Source organism: Pelobates fuscus, chromosome 4 (genome assembly GCF_036172605.1).
Source record: "Pelobates fuscus isolate aPelFus1 chromosome 4, aPelFus1.pri, whole genome shotgun sequence".
NCBI classification, from domain to species: domain Eukaryota; kingdom Metazoa; phylum Chordata; class Amphibia; order Anura; family Pelobatidae; genus Pelobates; species Pelobates fuscus.
Window position 1 is genome coordinate 353097606 of NC_086320.1, and position 22143 is coordinate 353119748.

The 22143-nt window shown below is 42.6% G+C and overlaps 1 protein-coding gene across 2 annotated transcripts in view; it reads right to left on the reverse strand.

The window, feature by feature from the left end:
- The window catches only part of ODAD2 (outer dynein arm docking complex subunit 2), a 128256-nt gene that overhangs the window by 90684 nt on the left and 15429 nt on the right, over positions 1-22143 (reverse strand). For both annotated transcript variants that reach the window (XM_063450798.1, XM_063450797.1), the window contains exons 3-7: positions 19378-19535; positions 14259-14454; positions 9818-9924; positions 6915-7051; positions 6709-6825 (exon numbers count right to left, since the gene is read on the reverse strand). In XM_063450798.1, coding sequence (XP_063306868.1) covers positions 6709-6825; positions 6915-7051; positions 9818-9924; positions 14259-14454; positions 19378-19535 — 715 coding nt within the window. The remainder of the gene's footprint in view (positions 1-6708; positions 6826-6914; positions 7052-9817; positions 9925-14258; positions 14455-19377; positions 19536-22143) is intronic.

Here is a 22143-nt window from a genome sequence, read left to right on the forward strand (position 1 = left end):
TAACACACCTTATAATAACGCAGAGAGAGGCAACGCAGAGAGAGGAGTCTGAACAAGAGGAGTCAGAGGAGGAAGGTGGCTTTGAGGAGGTGGAAGACCAAACACAGCAGGCGTCCCAGGGGGCTTGTTGTCACCTTTCGGGGACCCTTGGTCTTGTACATGGCTGGGTGGAGGAAGAGACCTTCAATGACATCAATGAGGACAAGGATATGGACATGGCTAGCTTGGTATCCAACCTTGTGCAAATGGGGAGTTTGCGGTTGTGCAAATGGACTGTTTGCGGTTGTTTGCGGTGCGTTAAACGGGGAGTTTGGTCTGTCACTGTGAAGCGGGCGTAACCCTTACACTACATGATCGATACAACATCATAACTGATGTTTTAAAGCACGTTATTCCAAACAATTTAGGAATGTTAGGTGATTTATGCCCTTTATGGATTGAAACCAGACTCTGCATCAACTATGTAATTTTCCATGGGAGTTTTGCCATGGATCCCCCTCGGGCATGCCACAGTCCAGGTGTTAGTCCCCTTGAAACAACTTTTCCATCACTATTGTGGTCAGAAAGAGTCCCTGTGGGTTTTAAAATTCGCCTGCCTATTGAAGTCTATGGCGGTTCGCCCGGTTCAAATAAAAAAGGGTAGGTTAGCGCTAATAATATAGTGGATAGGCAGCGACCTTATAGAGGGTAACCCTCTAACCCTCTATATGAGAAATATACAGTAAGGAAAAAGAAAGGCAGCGCCAAATAATTGAAAAATGAATAAAAAATTAAAAAATATTAATAAAAATAGGTAAGTTCCAATAAATATCAGACGGTGGATATAGTCACTAATTCCGCTGTAGGGGTATCTTCTCTTGTTATAGTAGTTCACACCGTCTCGTGATATGGAAGACACAAGAAGAGAGGACCAATCGTGCGGAGTGTATACAATTAATGTAACAGTAGTTAAAATATATATGTTACACTCACATTTGGATGAGTTATGGCCCGCTCAGGATTTGTAAGCATACAGCGGAATAATCCCCGCTTACAGGATATGTTGGTGCCCGTTCGCGAACATTTGCGGAAATTCACGTTCGCCGTTCGCGAACGGAAAATTTTATGTTCGCGACATCTCTACTGTTGAATCTAAACAAGGAAAACCTCGCTAATTGCAGGATATGACAAACAGATCGCATGTAAGAGACCCATGATTCTTTTACTTTTCATCGAACACAGACGTATCAAAACCCATTTTAAAAATCTTCTTTTTCACCAGAACTTTCCTCGTTTGCGAGTCACATGGTCATTTTCACAGCTCATTCTTTACACTGGGAAAATCTACACTATATATTCAATTTACAAATATCCAGTGGGTATTTGTTCCATATTATTATGTGCCTTTGTTCATAAAAATAACACAAAAGATGTGGGATAGTATGAAGTAATAACGAGCATTAAAAAGGCTGAACCTAACTAAACATTGATACCTCATCATAGGTAGTGCCTGTTACCAGGCACCAGGTAATAGCCCGGCATAAACAGGGGCAGACAAAGGCCAGGATAGTCAAAAATGCAGGCCAGGATCAGGAAAACAAAAATTAAGAGAATACAATATAACAGGAGCAAGTCAGGGATCAACAGTCAGGAGCACAATAAAGAGGGGGATCTTTCACAGTGTCAATGGACGAAATTCAATGATTATTATTATTATTATTTTTAAAGTGCTAACAGATTCTGTAGTGCTATAAATTAGGTGTACTAGCAAACAAGTATTTGCAACAAGACGAGTCGGACGCAAAGGAACAGAGGCCCTGCTGATACAAGCTTATATTCTAGAGGGAATGGGGTAAAATGGCACAAGAGGTAAAGGTAGTTCATGCACGGGAAAAAGTAGGTTACTAGAATAGTTTACAGTGAAGTATATAAATAATGTAGAAACGAAGTAGAGAGAGTGTGTCAGGTCGCTGATATTTTGTGGGAGGTAACCCCTAAACGTAACATGATTTAAGGAAAAGAAAAAAGTACAAGATAGCCTAAAGGGGGAGGATAAGAGTATCTAAGTGAGTCCCCTTGTGGCTCTTGCACTATTACAGCAACCCCAAAGTAGTCTTAATGAATCATAAATAAAATATAACTTTTAATTCAATTGGTTAAAATAACTATAGGTGAAAAAAAGAAAATAACGCAAAAAAGCTGAGGGGAACAAAAGAGGAGAAAATAATTGCTAACCAGTGTTCCCCTTATCGGGTGATTGCACCTATATAGCACAGGATTACAAGTGTAGGGAGACTAAAGGAGATTCTGTCAATTTTCCATGTTATATCCCCCAACTCCCATCATCCTGTGCCACCGTGGCAGCAAGAACTCCTTCTCCTAAGTTGTAAGGACAGTAGCCGAACTAGCTGAGCGACTACCTGTCTATATATGTTAAAATCCCTTGGAAGAGCCGATACTCGGCGAAACGCGCGTTGGGACAGTTATTAGCAGTGGTTGGAGGGGTTTGACAGGGGATTATGCAGGTAAGGGAGTTCCATAGGAACAGAGTAGCCCTATAGAAGCCTTGAAGTTTGGCGTCACAGGTGGGAGTACGAATAGAGGATAGATGCAGGTTTTCAGCAGAGAGTAGGGGCCTGGACTGGACATACTTGTGTATTAGTGAGGATAGGTAGGTTGGAGCAGCATTATGTAGAGATTTGTAAGCAAGAATAATAATTTTACATTGAGCCCTAAATCTTACGGGAAGCCAGTACAAGAACAGAAGGGCAAGGCATGGGAGATGAGCCTCGCTGCTGCATTCATTATAGACTGTAATGGGGACAGCTGGGAACATGTAAGACCACTGTAAAGCGGATTGCAGTAGTTAAGACTAGAGAGGATAGCGGCATGGATCAGCACCTTAGCCGCATCAGATGTTTGCGGATGAAATCTATGTTTTTGAGATGGAAGCGGCAACCAGGGCCGGACTGGCCCACCGGGATACCGGGAAATTTCCCGGGGGGCTGCGGCACCTGGGGGGCTGGAGAGAGACAGGGAGCCCTGCTCCACATATTTTAATAAAATCGCGGCCACCGGCCGCATGTCGGTGCCGCCGGGTGGCCGGTCCGGCGGCACACTCTGAGGTGATTACTCACCTTGCGGCCGGCGGCCCCATCTCCTGTGCTGACAGCTGTCAGTATCAGTGAGTGTGCCGGGCGGCCGCCTAACCGATCCGGTGGCACACTCACTGATACTGACAGCAGCATAGCTGTCAGCACAGGAGGACTGAGGGAGGGGGCGGAGCTAACTACCATGCTCCCTCGCGGTTCCCATAATTCCCAGCATCTACACATCATAGAGTAGGGATTACTCTATGATGTGTAGATGCTGGGAATTATGGTAACCGCAAGGGAGCTTGGTAGTTAGCTCCGCCCCCTCCCTCAGTCCTCCTGTAAAAAGGTCAGAAGGGACGGGGAAGGGGAAGGGAGGGCAAATAGTAGAGGGGAATGGGGGAGAGAAATAGAGGGGAAGGGGGAAAGAAATAGAGGGGAAGGGGGGAGAGAAATAGAGGGGAAGGGGTGAGACAAATAGAGGAGAAGGGGGGGAAATAGAGGGGAATGGGGGGGACAAATAGAGGGGAAGGGGGAGAGAAATAGAGGGGAAGGGGGGAGACAAATAGAGGGGAAGGGGGGGCAAATAGAGGGGAATGGGGGGGACAAATAGAGGGGATGGGGCAAATAGAGGGGATGGGGGAGACAAATATAGAGGAAGGGGGGGCAAATAGGGGGGAATGGGGGGGACAAATAGAGGGGAGGGGGCAAATAGAGAGGAAGGGGGAGACAAATAGAGGGGAAGGGGGGAGGCAAATAGAGGGGAAGGGGGGGGCAAATAGAGGGGAAGGGGGAGAGACAAATAGAGGGGAAGGGGGGAGACAAATAGAGGGGATGGGGGGAGACAAATAGAGGGGAAAGGGGGGCAAATAGAGGAGAAGGGGGGAGACAAATAGAGGGGAAGGGGGGGCAAATAGAGGGGAAGGGGGAGACAAATAGAGGGGAAGGGGGAGAGACAAATAGAGGGGAAGGGGGTCAAATAGAGGGGAAGGGGGGAGACAAATAGAGGGGAAGGGGGGCAAATAGAGGGGAAGGGGGGGAGACAAATAGAGGGGAAGGGGGGAGAGACAAATATAGGGGAAGGGGGGGAGACAAATAGAGGGGAAAGGAAGGACAAATAGAGGGGAAAGGAAGGACAAATAGAGGGGAAGGTGGGCAAATAATAGAGGAGAAGGGGGAGACAAATAGAGGGGAAGGGGGGGACAAATAGAGGGGAAGGGGGGAGAGAAATAGAGGGGAGGGGGGGCAAATAGAGGGGAAGGGGAGACAAATAGAGGGGAAGGGGAGAGACAAATAGAGGGGTAATAGAAACACAGGGGAAGGGGGGACACAGAGACTGAGGGGTAATAGAAAGACATTAGGTTGGGGACGACGACAAAGAGACAGAGGGGTAATAGAGAGACAGGGGATGGGGGGACAAAGAGGGGTAATAGAGACAGAGGGGTAATAGAGAGACATAGGGGTTGGGGGGACAAAGAGAGGGGTATTAGAGAGACACAGGAGAAGGGAGGACACAGAGACAGATGGTCTCAAAAGGGGATGGGGGAAAGAGAAATACAGAGGTTGGAGAAGGGTAAAAAGAAACACACAGGGACTGGGATGAAGTAAAAGATGCACAAGGGTTGCTGTAAGAGAAAAAAAAAGGAGACAATTGGAGACAAGATACACTAAACAAGGTAAAGGTAATAGACGTAAAGTGATGTGATCCTGACAGTAATACACACACATATATATATATGCATGTATATTGATGTGTGTATTAGTAACATATAATTTTGCCTATAATATTTACACATATAGTAATATACATTTATATATGCATAATACACACAAATATGTCATATATATATATATATATATATATGTGTGTGTGTGTAATGAGCACGTATTGGCCCTGTCTTGTTGCTAGATGAATACTCATGCACAATAACATATTCAAAGTGAAGAGCGCACCCATAGAACTTCAAAATTAACCAGATCACTTCATTTTTTTTAGTTGTCAACTGCAGACATTCAGCATTTCAGTATCATTACTAAAATGTCCTTAATAGGCCAAAGTAGTTGTACTGAAACATTGATTACATGCAAATGTACGTCTACTTAAAATAAAGGCGCTCTTTTTTTTATTTTGAAGCCCTATATGCGTTCCTTCGTTGGAGTAAGAGTTTTCAATTTTAAGTTATTTTTTCACCCTCTATATCAGCACACTATGCTGGCGCGACGCATTATTGGGCTGGTATAGAATTTGTTTCCAGGGTTGATTTTAGTTCCCAGTCCGGCCCTGGCGGCAACACTTGAGGGAGTAAAGACTGGAAGTTTTCTTTTTGACTGGTTAAGTTTAAGAAAGTGAACAGCCATCCATTTAGAAAGAGGCAGTCAGAGACACAAGTCAAGAGAGATGGCTAGAGATCAGGAGAGGGCAGGTAGATTTGCGTGTCATCCGCATAGAAGTGATAGGGAAGCCAAAAGAACTGATACGTTTACCAAGGGAAGTAGAGATCGAGAACAGTCTGAGTTCTGTGCAGTTCTGTGGCAGGATAACATTACTTGATAAGTTGGTAACAGCTAGAATGGCTTTTGCTATTGTTAGTGAATACCAGCTGTTTCCGAGTTGATATTTGATATTTAATGACTGGCAATCAGCAGCTGCTGAAGGTTTTAACATCTCTCGTAGAGGTTAATCCATATCGCTAAATCCTAAATGAAGCAAGTATGAACCATGCAAGTATGTACCTCTATTTTAACATTTGTTTGTGAACTTTCTTTGGTGATTTTATCATCAAGGTCTTCTTCCATTTGGAAGATTAAAGTGAAGCTTGCCTGCAGAGGTTTCTTCCACTGCTTTCACTTGGAGTGCTAATAATATTAATGTCACAGTGCTGCAATGTTGGTGGGGCAAAGCTTCCTTGAATGATCAGTCTATGCACCATAACCACTACTGCATGCTTTAAAACAGTCTTCCAACGTACCACACAATCCCTTTCAGGTAGCCGAAAGCTGAACGCTACAGGGTTGAGCAATGCCAAAGTTTATCTCACTGACAGACAGCAATCAGTCGGCACTCTTGGCCAATGAGCATCAATGTTCTACAACGGGGGAGGCACTAAAGCACTTCTGGCACCATAACCACTACAGCATGCTTGAGTGTCCATTTAAGTCTCCGTTCATAATAAAGGTTGCAGTATCCTTGCCTGGTTGCTGCATGCAGCTGGTTATTGAGGACCATCCAGGGATCCACCACCAGAAGACAAGGAGTGGGCAACCTTGGCCTATGTGCTTTGCGAAGAAGGTCCCCGATATTGTTGAACCTACTGTCACGTGTATGATTTCTCCATAGAGATGGGGAAGAAGTGACCATAGAAAATGCCATCTGATTTGCGGGTAAGTCAGGATGTGTCCATTAATAATGGAAAGTAGCACTAAGCTCCTGTCAAGTGTGTCCACTTTGTCTGCAGGATTCTACAAATTATATTAAATCACTGTAGCGGTTATACACCCCTACATAAAATAGATTAATATGGAAATCCTATTACACTCATAAATATGTCTTCACTATACTACTTTTAGACAAGAAAAAAAATAAAGATCTGAATTCCATTTACGAAAAAAAACTAATGTTTCTGGTCAAAAAGCATACCTGTTGTGTAATATTTTCTGCAAACCGCCTTGACTTTTCCTTCAAAAGCGTTATGAGATCTTTATATATTTCACTTTGCCTGTCATAGTTAATTTCATCCTTATCCTTGATTTTACCCTAGAAAAGGAATTTGTGTATATGAGTGAAATTAATCAAAGCTGTCCAACTTGACTACGGTACGAGTCACAGCCCGTAAAACAACTTACCCCATTTAAAAAGGCACCTGCTGTGCTACATGTAATGGAGAGAGGATCGGTGTCATGAGGTGTAGCCATCAAATAGCATATTTCTCCATGAACCTGTCTCCAAGGTGGGGCACGGCAGCCATTGGAGAACTCATAATCTGAAATGGATTTAACAGTGCTTTCAAAAATACATAATGCAATCTTGTTTAAATTAACATTGAGAGAATGGGAAACAATGATAATTTATAACCACATCAAATTCTTTATATAAAAAATATTACAGTTGCTACTTTAAGAAACTTGTTAAAATGATTGTTACAAATAATTCAACTTTTATTTATTATTCTTTTTTTTTTTTTTTTTTTACAGCAGTTAATACTGAAGTGGTTGCTTCTTCCCAGCAGGAAGGCAGTCTGGTTTTTGCTACTTTCTTACCCACTACAATCTACTTATTGGAGCTGTCAAATCAGCTTTAGAAAACATGTGCTACTAAGTGCTCCAGAAGAGATTGTTGACGTCATAAGAATGAGTCTGTGCCAAGTGTTTCTGTCAGTCAACATTCAGCATTAGACATGTGCAATTTGTTTCGGTCCGAATATGAATTCGGACGAATTTCAGGCAATTCGGACATTCGGGTACTTCCGAATGTCCGAAGTGCCGAGGTCCCGATATTACCGAATTTCCAAAGTGCCGCAGTGCTGATGTGCCGAAGTTCCGAAGTGTCAAAGTGCCGAAGTGCCAAAGTTCCGAAGCACAGTAGTGCCTAAGTACTAATATACTTACCCAGTGAAAGAAGAAGAATGTTACATTGTAAACAATTTTAAATAAAAAGTATACAAACATAGCCAGGATACAGCTCTAAGCATTTGCAACACTTACAACAATCAAGTAACATACATTCATAAAAAAGTAAGTTACTTGGCCAGTCAATGTAATGACAGGAATGAATAGGTAGATAACTCCCTAATTCCCACGGTATTAGGGAGCTATCTACTAAAAGGCTGAAAGACCTGAATTGCTCTTTCAGCCAAATTTACTAGTACTAAGTAAAGATTACTTAGTATTAGTAAATTATGCCCCTACTCGCTATACTGCGAGTAGGGGCATGTCTATTAAACAGTGAGCAGCCTGTGGCTGCTCACTGTAAAAAAAAAAATAAGGTCCCCCTTGGTTACTTAATCCACCAATCAGAGAGTTATGAGTCAAATTACACAGCGTGGGAAAATTCCAAAGATTTTTCCCACGCTGTGTAAAATGACACAGAGCACTCTGATAGGTGGATTTCAAACCAACCAATCAGAGTGCCGTGACAGGTAAATGTAGAGACTTACCTGTCAGTCTCTTCATTTACCTGTCGGAGCACTCTGATTGGATGGCTTAAACTCACCAATCAGTGTGCTCTAAGCCTAATGGCAGGGAGGGGCAAGGCTTTATAAGCCTTCCCCCACCCTGCAGAGCTCAGTCTGCGCGGAGCCCTCCATGGGTGAAGATGGATTATTTTTTTTATTTTATTTTTTTTATAATTGCGTCGGTTATTATGGTTTTTTATTTGGCCTTTTTTGGGGCTAAAAAAAGAAGATTTTAGAAGAAAGAAAACATTGAATGGTAAGTTTTATTTTTTTTACAGGTACTTAGTTAAAGGTCCCCCCCTCATTAGTTTTTGGGGTGAGGGGGTAGGTAAGGGGATAATTTTTATTGGGGGGGCGGTGACTAGGGGTTTGGGGACCCCTAGTCACCTGGGGGGACGACAACATTTTTTTAGGGCCCCCACCCGCCGCTCAGGTGTGGGGGCCAGGGGGGAGGACACTAGGTCCCCCCCCCCTTATTCTTGTTTATGACCCCCACCCACCGCTCAGGGGTGGGGGCCAGGGGGGAGGATATTAGGTCCCCCCTTATTAGTATTTAGGGCCCTCACCCGCCACTCAGGGGTGGGGGCCTGGGGGGAGGACATTAGGTCCCCCCCTTATTAGTATTTAGGGCCCTCACCCGCCGCTCAGGGGTGGGGGGCCTGGGGGGAGGACATTAGGTCCCCCCCCTTATTAGTATTTAGGGCCCCCACCCGCCACTCAGGGGTGGGGGCCAGGGGGGAGGACAATAGGTCTCCCCCATCATTTTACTTTAGGAACCCCACCCGCCGCTCAGGGGTGGGGGCCGGGGGAGGCACTATTTTATTTATTTTCTTTAAACAGTGAGCAGTCACAGGCTGCTCACTGTTTACTAGACATGCCCCTACTCGCGGTATAGCGAGTAGGGGCAAAAGTTACTAATACTAAGTAATTTTTACTTAGTATTAGTAAATTTGGCTGAAAGACCAATTTAGGTCTTTCAGCCTTTTGGTAGATAACTCCCTAATACCGTGGGAATTAGGGAGTTATCTACCAAGCGGCTGCAAGAGAAGTCCCGAGGTGCCGAAGTCCCAATATTCTGAAATGCCGAAGTTGCCGAATTTCCGAAGTGTCGAAGTGCCGAAGTTCCGAAGTGCCGAAGTTCCGAAGTTCCAAAGTCTTGAAGTGCCGAATTGCCGAAGTCCCGAATTGCGAAAAAAAATCCCGAATTTCGGAATGCCGAACCGAACCGCAAATTGTCCCCATGCACATGCCTATTCAGCATTCTATAGCTTAGTGTAGCACCACAAAAGACTGCAGATAAATAAGTCAACTCCATTTCCCTGCTAAACAAGAATAATTATTTTCTTGGGCGGGGGGACGGTTGTGCACCTGCAAATACGACACAGTATCAGTTTGTAGACCTAATTTTATCCACACAATTAAACTGGTAACACATGCATATATTACAGTTTCTTGTAGTTTGCAATATCAGTATAATTCTGGAAGTTTCCTTATCATATATAACGTTTTCCATCTCAATTTTCATCATTAAAACGTCAGTGTTTAATCGGTAGAATAAAATTAAAGAGTAGAGACCTGATGTATATTCAATTGATTTTAGCACTGACTTTTCTTCATTGCTGCAAAAATGCCTTATCAGATCAACCTCATTTTTAACTGCAGCTGGAGTCAGACGCACTTCTCTGGAATTAAAAACAGAAAGACATTATTATTTCTATTTCAAAACATCTGTAATGGTTTCAGCACCACAAACATTTCACAAATGGGTACTCGAAAAATTGAGAAATCCTCTCAGTCACCTCTCTGACAATCAAAGGGTTAATAGCATGGGCGTAGGAAGTGGGGGGAAGGACTCCACCTCAAATTATTTTGTGGGGGGAGGATGAGAGATTAAAAGAACAGTATAGTGATAGGAATATAAGCATATATTACGAACACTAGAGTGTTATAGTAACTGTTTAGACTATTGTGACCCGTAAATCAAATAAATGATTATATTTATAAATTAATATACTTACATTATTTCCCCACATTGCGCTGCCTGTATCTGCCGGTGTATGCCCGGCTAATTGCGCCAATCACCATCTCCTCATAGAGATGCATTGATTCTCCAATGAGAAAGTAAGGACACTAAACATCGGTCCGGCAATCTTTGCAGAACCAAACCCAGGAAGTCCATCTAGAGGCTGTCCAAATGATGACTTTAGGCATCAGTGTAACCACTTTATATTCTCAGAAAAGGCAGTGTTTACATTGTTCAGCCTCCCGGGACAGTTTATTTGCCCTAGAACCACTACATTTAGCTGCAGTGGTTGTGGTGCCTATAGTGTCTTTTTATGTAAGATGAAACACACATATTTAAAATTAGTTGGTTGTCTTTTTGGTTGTCATCCTTATACAAATTCAATGATGATTTCTGGTACCATAAATAGGAATAAAACATTGCTATTCCTAAACATTTCTAGTGTTTAAATAAAACATTGTCTTGGCATGTTATGAAAGGCTGCCCCTTTATTTTTGGGGGGATCCTTTGCCAATGTTTATTACACGCAAGCTGATCTTTCTATAGGGACATGCCAAGATTAGATCACACAAGTTTGTTGGGATTTATTTCAAGGACGATCTCTTTAAATACAATATCAAATTCTTGCAACAAATTATAGAGTGCACAAGTGAATTCACAAATAACTTAATGGCAGCGTGCGTGTTATCAGATATAGAACCCAATTCATGCTTCTTCATATTTTCCTTTCTATATCTGTGTTTCCCTGAGCTGTCCCAGACTTTCACAAAGTAGTTTTGTAGATATACAGTGTGGAGAAAATAAAAAAATTTAAGGTAAGGGATGATGAAGACGTATGGGGGTCCATGTTGCCCACCCTTGTTGTCCACCCTTGCAATACAGGAAGCGAATAAATAAACTTTTATTTGCCACTGCGATAGTACGTATTTCTATATATGAAGAGGAATCAATGGGCTTGATACGCTTGTGAAAAAAAGTCAGGATAGAAACTTTGTTGCTGCTTTCGATGATCAGCATTGAATCTTTCTATATACTGTAGAACTCATGGTAGATATAAAACATTTTACATTTTTTTTGTGACTTTTCACACAATGGACTTGGTCTACTAGTAGGAGTAAAATGTAGCATTGTCACTTCCACTCATTTTGTGAATTCTAGTAAGTTACTCTCCTACTTTACAGCAGTGATGGTTAATGAAGCAGTGAAGCCCAGATGTTAGCAAAAGTAAATTTCTCATTATACAGAGTCAGACTTAGTGCTTGTTGGGTATAATGGGAAACCTTGCTCTTACTTAACTGAATTAATTGATAGCCTGCAATATACCTTGTATACCTGCATCACAAATTCACTTCTATTTTTACCTTCCTTGAAGGGCTACTCCAATTACCATGATCACTACTGCTTTCAGAAGTTGTCATGGTGCGTGCAATCTGTATGTGCAACGATTCAGTTGCAAAGCTGCCTACACAAAGAAATCTTTGAATGTGTGCTGGAGACTCGGTACACCCCCATGTAACATGACTTAGTAAGCCCTGTGCAAAAAATATGTACGTCATCAGCGCGCATTTTGCGTTTGTCACAGACGTAGTCAGTGAACACTGTGAGCATGCCTGTAAGTAGAAGCCTGTGTACATGTGTAGTTTGCACACACTTAATAAAGAGCAATTGTAGGATTCATTTATCCCTCCTCCTCGTAGCCCAGCTCCCTTATGCTCAGCAGCCTTCTCCTCCCCACCTTGGTAAAATATATTTTGTTATCCACTCCTCCTTGTCCACCCCCACACCTACATCTGTCCAGTCTCCTCTGTCCAGAATTGGGAGGTGAGCTGGCATTAGCGGTGAGATAAGCTGTCTTTCAGTTCATGTTGCCACGGGCAAAAGCACAACACAGACATATGCAATGTAGCTTTTACGATTAATTTTTTTGTTATCTATTATTTTTGCAGTGCTTAGAGTTACAAACATGCTTGTATTATTGTCGGTAGGGTAATGCAGGTGGTGAAGGTGTGAGTGCGTCTGCCATCTTAGAGTCGGCAGGGTCGCTTTGCAGACTTGTGTTGTCCGCCATGCTATGACGGTCACAGTGCAGCAGACCAGCAGGGACCGGGATGATCCCCACCGGTCCAGAGAATGGAGGGAGGGGAGGTAGGAGCGTGGGTGAGTAACTGTAGCTAGTGGAGCTGGGAGAGTGGCCGTCTCCCCCAAGCCCCGTCTTAGTAGGCCTCGGATCAGCGTTACAGGCTCCCAGTCACAAAGTAGTCCAAGTGTGATATCTCTCGAATCAGCGGGTTATCCCCCAGGTGATAGAGGCACAAGCATGTGTGTACCGGCTGATTGCCCAGGTGGAACCGCCGGTTTAGGTCTGAATGTGCCGGAGCTCGCTTTCCACGCGTCTGGGCGGCTTGACAGTCAAGCTCCGCCCACCCGCTTTTACTATTTCTGATAGAAAATAATTAGATTAAGTGCTTTTCTATCAGATTGATCTGACTGGCAAGTCACAGCTCTTGCTGTGCATGCACCATAAGTCCAACAATGCTTCTGTAAGAGAAGCATTTGATTGGACCTTGGACCTAGAACCAGTGATGTGGGATGAAGCAGATATAGGTGGGAATCGCTTCAGAGAAAACTTGGTCTCATCACTGAATTCAAGGTAAGTTTTCACCTTTATTTTAGGTGGGGGAGGTTTGTTTAAAAACAGGCAACAGTATGTCCTAGTGATTCACAAATGCTTATAGTACGAAATAAGAGTTACTGAATCTTAGGTCTGTGTAAGCCTTAATGACACTACACTATTATTGTTGTCTAACAATAGAAAATAATAATAACATTTATTTGGATATTGAAGAAAATAATATCTTATTACAAAAAGACATATTAAGTCATATTGAGGCAGTTTTTCTTTTATTACCACAATTTTACATCCATAATAAATCTTAAAATAGCATTTTACAGTCCTATCTATATAACACAGCATAGGGGTGTTCTGGGGCCAAGCTGAATCTATGAATATTTCAAAAAATATCTTTCATCATAAACGCTCATAGTACACAGCACTTCCAACTGCAGCCGAGGATTCTGGGTAGCGCCATGTGTAAGGGGAGCTCCCTTAATACTTTTAAGAAAATAATATTTAAAAACTTGAAAAAGAAAACCGTATAAACGGCAGAATTTAAATATGATTCCATTGCATTATTAAATAATAATGACATTAAGTAAAACTGCTACCCACACGTGAGTTGCCCTTTTTATTCTGAGCATTTAACGTTGCTTTAAATTGTCAATAAACGTCTTGTTTAAATATAATATTGACTTCATATAAAACCGTAAATATGCAGATATTATTACCTCATTAAGTGGGTTTAAGTCTAAAATGCTTAAGTCAGGAGGTCTGGACTGGCAGCACGATAATATATCCTTTTGCTGGCTCAAGCACTAACTAAGTGTTTTCAAGCAGTATTGAAAGCCAAACCGATGTGGGCTTAGTAATCTTTAGCCGCTGATAACTGCTTGAGATCAGATTGCTACATCAGAGATGTTCATATGTACTATCCCTTAACCACTAACCTCAATATGTCCCAATAAATGAAACTGCCGCTCCATGTGTATGTGTGGCACTTGCTTAGTAAATGTAGTTGCTAGTGTTGATTTAACAACTGAAAATAGATTCTTTTTTTAGCAACTGGCAATTGACTGTATGTCAACTAAAATACGGTATTTTAAATCATAACCAGAAATAAAAAACACATGCGTACTACTTGCAACCAAAGGACGAGTTGGAAAACAAACTTTTTTTCCACCTCAATTAGATTTCTCTGGTTCTGTGTTTTTTAATCAATAAATATAATGATTTTCATATCTTTCACCTTCCCTTCATTATTTTTTTCCTAGAACATAAAAAGCAGATGTTGTTTCTCATTATCGGAAAAAAAAAAAAGAAATGGTTTGAAATTATATACTTGGAAAAACAAAATTGCAGCTTGCAAATGTACTTACTGTGAAATGTGTTTTAAAGAGCTGTTAAGCAGCTGCATATCGAGTTGCTGGAGTAGCAGAAAAATCTTCATTTTAATTTCCGTATTGCCATCGCTGTCTTGACGCATTTTATCCAACAGACGCAGCATGGTGGTGTCTTCTCCTTCAATAGTAGCAAATCCAGGCCCGAGAATATGGGCAATAGGATCCCTGTTTGCTAAGAAATATCAAAAATGCGACAAAGTATATGTGAGTAATATGTGAAACATTTGACTATAGGTTACAGTGTATAGATTTTTAGAAAAATCCCATTTTAAAGAAGAGCAGATATATTTTATCCTAGAAGGAATTTTATTGATTTTAACCAACAAAGTTTTTTGGTTTCAGGACACTTTTTTATCTACAAGTATGTGGAACACTGATGGGCACCAAGTTTGCCCCAAACTACGCCAATCTTTTTATGGCATATTATGAGGTAACTTTAATCTCCCAAACCAAGACTGGGGGGGGGGGGGGGAGCAAACTTGGTGTCTTTTTTATATGGATGGGTAATACCACAGATTTGGATTATTTTATTCAGTATTTGAATAATAATGACTTGGGGGATCAACCTAACATGCACAAAGAGTTTTACAGACATCAATTTATTAGATGTAAACATCTACATCCAGGAATTCTCCATTAAAACCAAAAACTATTTCAAACCAGTCGACGCAAACAGCTACATAGACAGAACTAGGTGACATCATAAACCCTGGTTAACAAATGTACCGAGGTTCCTGAGAGTTCGAAGGAACTGCACAGAAGATGCAGATTATGTAGAACAAGCCAAACACCTGAAAAAACAATTTTTGGGGAAAAGGCTATGAAGAAAATGATCTTACGAATAATCAAGAGGAAGTAAGACTTCTACCAAGAAGACAACTCCTCGAATACAAAGACAAGAAAAACTCTTTAGAAAATAACGAGACCCCCTTCATCTGCAATTTGTCAGGATTATATTGATCCAGCAAGCAGAATAGTATCACACCCTAGAACTAAGGGTAACGTCTTACCTGGCCTTAGAATGGCCGAACTTAATGTACCCGAGAATAGTCAGAAAACTAGCCGAGGTCAGGGACACAGAACGAGACACAGCGATAAGGAAAAGCCAAAAGTCAAGATACCAGAAATAAGGGAAGTCAAAACGAAGCCAAATTAAAAAAACAGAAAAACACTAGCAGGAACACACTCTCGGATAAATATCTAAGGGAAACCACGACAGGGCAATGAGCTAAGGAATAAGTGAGTTTAAATAACCCTCTTGCAGATCCGATTGGCTGTACCTAGCCCTTGACCCCAAAAGGCGTGTGTGCCTCTTTTGCGTGACGTCACCCGCATGTCGACATCGTCTTTACCGTGGACAGACGTGGGGCTATATAAATGGTGTGGGTCTGCAGCGGTATGCTGCACAAGCCAGGCCTCATAGCAGAAGACCGCTGAGCGGCACTCCCCTCGATCTGTTCTTGCCACATGGATACGAAGGATACGTGACACAATTATAACTGAAATACTAAAAGAATGCAAAGAGCTATAAGAAAAAATTGGTACATCTTAACAGTTGACCCGATTTTAAATAAGTTTATACCACCTGAATTGAAAATTATTTATAGGGGAACAAAGAAAATTTTAGTTAAAAGTTGTCTAGAGACTGATAAACAAACTAACTTTTTAAATAACCTTTTAGGTTTCTATGGGTGTGGATACTGTCTCCTGTGTAGGGAAACAAAAAGCAATGAAAGACATCTAACAGATATAAGTCACATCATTAATAAACAATACTTTATTAAAGATCATTTGAGATGTCATTCTAAGGGCGTGATATACACCTTAAAATGTCTATGAGATCTCTTATACATAGGAAGAACAATAAAGCCATTAAATATAAGGATCGCAGAGCATATAAAGAATTTCAAAAAAGGTCTAGATACTCATAGTGTCTCCCAACATTTTAAAATGACACATAACCAGAACTCAGAGGGCCTATTTTTTGTGGTCTAAAATTAGTAGAGAAAGACTGGAGAGGAGGTGATTACATCAACAAATTGGGAAAATAAGAAATTACGTTTATTTTTAATTTTAACACACTCATTCCGTATGGACTAAACTCGGACTTTGAAATCTGCTACTTCTTAACATAATAACAATTTTAATACACTCTTTTATACATATACATTTTTTTAGCATGATAGATAATTAGATGTCAATAGAAAATGGAGAAAATGACTTAAGGTTTTTTATGGTCGGTTTTATATATATGTAATCCTCTAATATAAACATCTATAATAATTTTTACCAAAATATTATTTTTATGTAAATAAAATATTTTTTCATTTTTTCACTTTTAGTTAATAAACAGAATACCTAAATTCCTTTTCCCCATTTTCATTAAATTTTTATCTTTATAAATATTTATATATATATATATACATATATATATATATACATACACATATTTTCCTTTTATATAAAAAACATATACATTATAAATACACATTCCATCAATGAAACTATTCTGATTTATTTATGCATGTATTTTTGCTTTTATGTATTATGATTCTACTCATTTGGCTATGAAAATGTGGTGGACTGATTTCAAAAGACACTTTTAAAGGAGAACCATAAGAGGCATGCGGCTTGGAATGCAAAATTACGCTCCAAAGTTAAAGATAAACTGACAATGAATGTTAATAAAGATGGAATGCAACGATTCGTTCCAATAGGGACACGTGTTATCGTCAGCTAAGCGCAACGATGAGTTCCAGCGTGGACGCAGCGCATGAAATTGATGTCATAGGGAAAAGACATAAGTCATCGGAAACACAGGACGGGAGCAATTAAGGACATTTAAAAGAACCAAACGATCCAGGAGACACCACACACAGCAACTGAAGAAGCCTCCAAAAGAGGTGAAATGTGTTTTGCAGTTACTTTATATTTTATTTTAATTTATCTTTTGTACCAATAAAGTGAATCTTCTACTACATTGGGTATCGGTTAGATATATACGGGAAATGAAGAGAAGTTATCCTGCACGTGTACAGAGAAGGGAATGGAAACCCTACCAAAATCCCAGCAAGCCTGCATATTGAGCCTAGTGTTACTGGGTCTACCCTTATCAATGCCTTTTGTCAGGGATATCATTGGCAAATTGAACTAACTTGAACTACCAATAACCTTTAGGTGTTAAAAAGGCAAGGAACACCAATATTATCTACCTTGATTTTGAAGACTAATTATTTCATAAACATTTAGTACATTAGATAATAGCTTCAACAAAATCCCTTTCTTTGAAATCTTAAATTCTTAAAGGGACACTCCAGGCACCCAGACCACTTCTGCTCATTGGAGTGGTCTGGGTGCCAACTCCCACTACCCTTAACCCTGCAAGTGTAATTATTGCAGTTTTTCATAAACTGCAATAATTACATTGCAGGGTTAACTCCACCTCTAGTGGCTGTCTATTAGACAGCCACTAGAGGTCACTTCCTGGTTTCTAGCACAGGAAACCTGTGCTAGAGCGTCGCTGGACGTCCTCACGCTGTGTGAGGACCTCCAGCGTCGCTCAAAACCCCATAGGAAAGCATTGAAATGATTTTTCAATGCTTTCCTATGGCGAGACGTAATGCGCATGCGCGGCATTTCCGCGCATGCGCATTAGGTCTCCTCGGCCGGTAGGCAAGATCAGTCTCGCCCACCGGCCGACGCAACCACAAGGAGGAGCGTCGTGGAGGAGGAGACAGCGGCGAGGGACATCGCCGCTGTCCCAGGTAAGTCACTGAAGGGGTTTTCACCCCTTCAGTAACCGGGGATTGGTGGGTGGGAGGGAGAGGGACCCTCCAGTGCCAGAAAAACGGATCGTTTTTCTGGCACTGGAGTTTCCCTTTAAGAATGTCTTATCTGCTGCTCTGTTAATAGCCTTCTATGCCCCGTAGGAGCCTTATGTGTGTGATTAAAGTTAAATCTACAGAGCAGGAGATGAAAACTTCTAAAACAAGTTAACATCTATTTAAAAATGAAACTTTTCTTTTCTTCCTGCTGGTTGTGTGAGTTACCGCAAGGGGAGGTGTGGCTAGGCCTGCATAAACAGAAACAAAAAGTGTATTAACTCCTACATGGCAGATAATTGAGTAATGAGACTGCGGGAGCTTGATTTATACACCCACCCTGCTTCATTAATCGAAAGTTGTTTACTTTAACAGTTTGCTCTTGGTGATTTAAAGGGGCATTCCATACACCTTCACATGTTATTCAATGAGAGTTTGATTTATTTTTTTACCATCCTTTGTTATTTTTTTAAAGAAAAATAAAAATTAGTTTTCCTGCACCCTTTCTAGACCACCCCACTCCCAACCTACAACAGTTTACTTTTTTGCTCCAAATACTGCCATACATGATGCAGTGGGTTAGATTTGTAAGTGCTGCAGTTCCTCTGTTAATCTTGAGTAGAGAGCTAACAAGTGAACTACAAATCACAAACATTTGCTGTGCCCATAAGACAATGCTAATGGGATAAGATATGCAGTGCTATAAACAGCTCACCGCAGAAGCTGTATAGCTCAGAGATTTGCAGCAAATGTGGGAATATGAGTATCTTTTTTATTACTAACCTTTTTTTGCATGTATGCATTTTTACAATGTGTCATATCAAGCCTAAAATGTCTAATTAATCATCACTCTTACTGCAAAATATGGAATGCAAACGAATGTACAATTAGCAAAGTGCTATTTATTATTATTATTATTATTATCATTATTATTATTAATAAAGCACCAGCCAATTCCGCATGGCTGTATTTAACTGATCTTCAGTTAAGCAGTCTGTCAGAAACCAACTTTCTGATTTCTAAAATGTGAAACTGTTGCAGTGGTATCACTTTAGGATCCATTATGCTCATTTAGTTAAAAAAAAGTTTAAAGCTATATACGTAAGGTTCTAAGCATGTGAGTTGGATATGTAAGAACAAAAAAGAGATTACAAAAACATTTTACACATAACAGACTATATAAGTATAATATGAGTGCAGATCAGAACAAATGAAAACAGTTAAATAATGAAATACAGAAGAAAACAAACACAAATTGTTTTATAACAACATACCTTCCAAGCAAGCTTGTGTTTCTTTTAATGCTCTGTCCTTTGCAATTTGCAGAAAATGTGATAATTGTTTAAAACTGGAAATTTTCACTGTGGACGCAGATAGGGTAAGCATGGGATGGCCATGTGTGTCCTTTTCTTCAGATGTTAAATTTTTGTCACTGAAATGATAGAACAGTCAAGTTGAATTTAATAAATAGAAGGGTAGGTCTCTCAGTCCGAGCTTGCCTCTCATACCATACAAATGATAAACGTTATCAGAACGGGTGGGATAAATTGCCTCACATGCAGGCCCGGGCTGGCCATTGATGGCCATGGGCCGAGGCTGACAAGGGAGATCAAAGGATCTCCCCGACTGGCCCCTATAGGGCTGGCGCTGCCTTCGGGTCAAAGATCTCTCTCACCAGCCTGCACACTGATGCACAGCGCAGGCCCTGTGCACATGGTCTGCACCTGTCAAGGGGTGTAGACTAGATGCTTCTTCCACTGGACCACCAGGGAAAATAATTCCTTCCCAGCATCCTCTCCTGCTAAGGATCAAGGTAAGGAAGAGGGATGGGGGAGTATGTAAGTTGTGTTTTGACCCATGTTCCACTTCCTCACCCAGCAGTCCCTGTTTCTTACCTGGTCCAGGGAGGGGGGAAGATTCCATGATCCCTGGTGGACCTGTGGCATGGTGGGGTCCCCAGCTCCCTGTATTTGCAGAGGGGGCCCAGCAGACTGCAGGATCACTTTACAGCTCTTCTCTTCTTCTCTCTAACTCCCGCGAGACATGGTGTGCGCGCCACGCGGAGCGATGCCATGGTAACCTGTGGCAACACTCTAACGGCCGCATGTCTCGCGGGAGTTAGAGACAGGGAAAATCTGTAAAGTGCTCCTGCAGTCCGCTGGGCCCCCTCTGCAAATACAGAGAGCCGGGGGCCCGTGGCTGCACCTGCGCTGCACATATATATAGTGATTATCGCTATATTTATGTGCAGAGAGTAATTGTGGGGCCCTGGACTGACAAAGCAGTCCGGGCCCCCCAGGACCGCCGGGCCTGTGACAACTGTTATGGTTGTCACCTCCTGATGGCGGCCCTGCCCACTATTATCCTGCAGCAACATGTCCCCTCTCATACGCTGCAGCCAATGTCTCCCCCTCTCACCCAGCACTACCTATCTTTCTCTCTCACCCCTGCAACCCCTGTCCTCTCCTCTCACCCTGCAGCCCCTGGCCCCCTCCTACCCTGCAGCCCCTGCCCCCTCTCACCCCTGCAACCCCTGTCCTCTCCTCTCACCCTGCAGCCCCTTTCCCCCTCTTACCCTGCAGCCCCTGCCCCACTATTATCCTGCAACATGTCCCCTCTCATACGCTGCAGCCTGTCTTTTCCTCTCACCCAGCAACCCCTGTCCCCCTCTCACCCTGCAGCCCCTGCCTCCATCTTACCTTGTAGCCCCTGCCCCACTCTTACCCTGCAGCACCTACCTCCCTCTTACTCTGCAGCCCCTGCCCCACACATCCTGCAGCAACCTGTCCCCTCTCATACACTGCAACCCCTGTCTCCCCCACTCACCCAGCATCCCCTGTCTCCCCCTCTCATACCCTGCATCCAGGGATGTATTTACCACAAGGCAAACAAGGCATTTGCCTAGGGCGGCACTTTCAGAGGGGGCGCCAAAAAATGCCACCCCAAGCTCCCAGACAAATGCCTTGCTTGCCTTGTGTTCTGGGGCTGTCCACCTTACTGTGAGTGAGTGAGTGAGTGAGTGTAGCTGTCAGTGTGTGCCTGTGAGTGAGTGAAAGTGTGTGTGTCTTTCAGTGAGAATGGGTGTGCCTGTGAGTGTGTGTCAGTGTGTGTATGTCATTTTATGTTTATCTGAGAGTGTGTGCCTGTCAATGTGTGGGTGTGTCAGTGTGTGTCTGTCAGTGAAAGTGTGTGCTGGTTAAACAGTGTATGCTTATGACTGTATGTGTGTGCCAATGACTGTGTATCTGTCAGTGAGTGCATGTATCCATGAGGGCATGTGTCTGTCAGTCAAAAAGTGGCCTTGACACGAATTGGGGGGTCAAATTTAGATTTTGGGGTTGCCCGAATTTAGTCGTGCCTAGGGCAGCACAAATCCAAAATACACCACTGCCTGCATCCACTGTCCCCCCACCCAGCATCCCTGTCTTACCCTCTCAACTGGCAGCCCCATGTCCCCTCTCACACCCGGCATTGCCTGTCTGCCCCTCGTATACCCTGCATCCCCTGTCTCCCCCTCTCATTACCTGCATCCTCTATTTCCCCTCTCACGCCCTGCCCTTCCTCTCATCCAGTAGCCTGTCTCATACCCTTTATCCCCAGTCTCCACCTCTCACCCAGCAGCCTGTGCCCTCCACTCACAGCCACTGTACCCACCTCTCACCCAGTAGCCCTTGCCCAGCCTCTCACCCATCAGCCACTGCACCCCCACCAAGCAGCACAATGTCCTTCCCTCTTACCCAGCAGCCCCATGTCCCCTCTCACATCCTGCAGCCCCTTTCTCTCTCACACCCAGAAGCCCCATGACACAATCTCTCACCCTACAGCCCCATGTCCCCTTCTCACACCCTGCAGCCCCATGTCCATTCTCACACTCGGCAACCCAATATACCCCTTCCACACTCTAGATCTCCTATTCCGCCCTCACACAACATCCCCAATTGACTCCCCCTCACACACACACACATGGCCCATCAGCCCCACGCTACATGTGGACTGTCCTGAGGGGCATTAAACAAATGTGCCCACTTTGGAGAGGCATG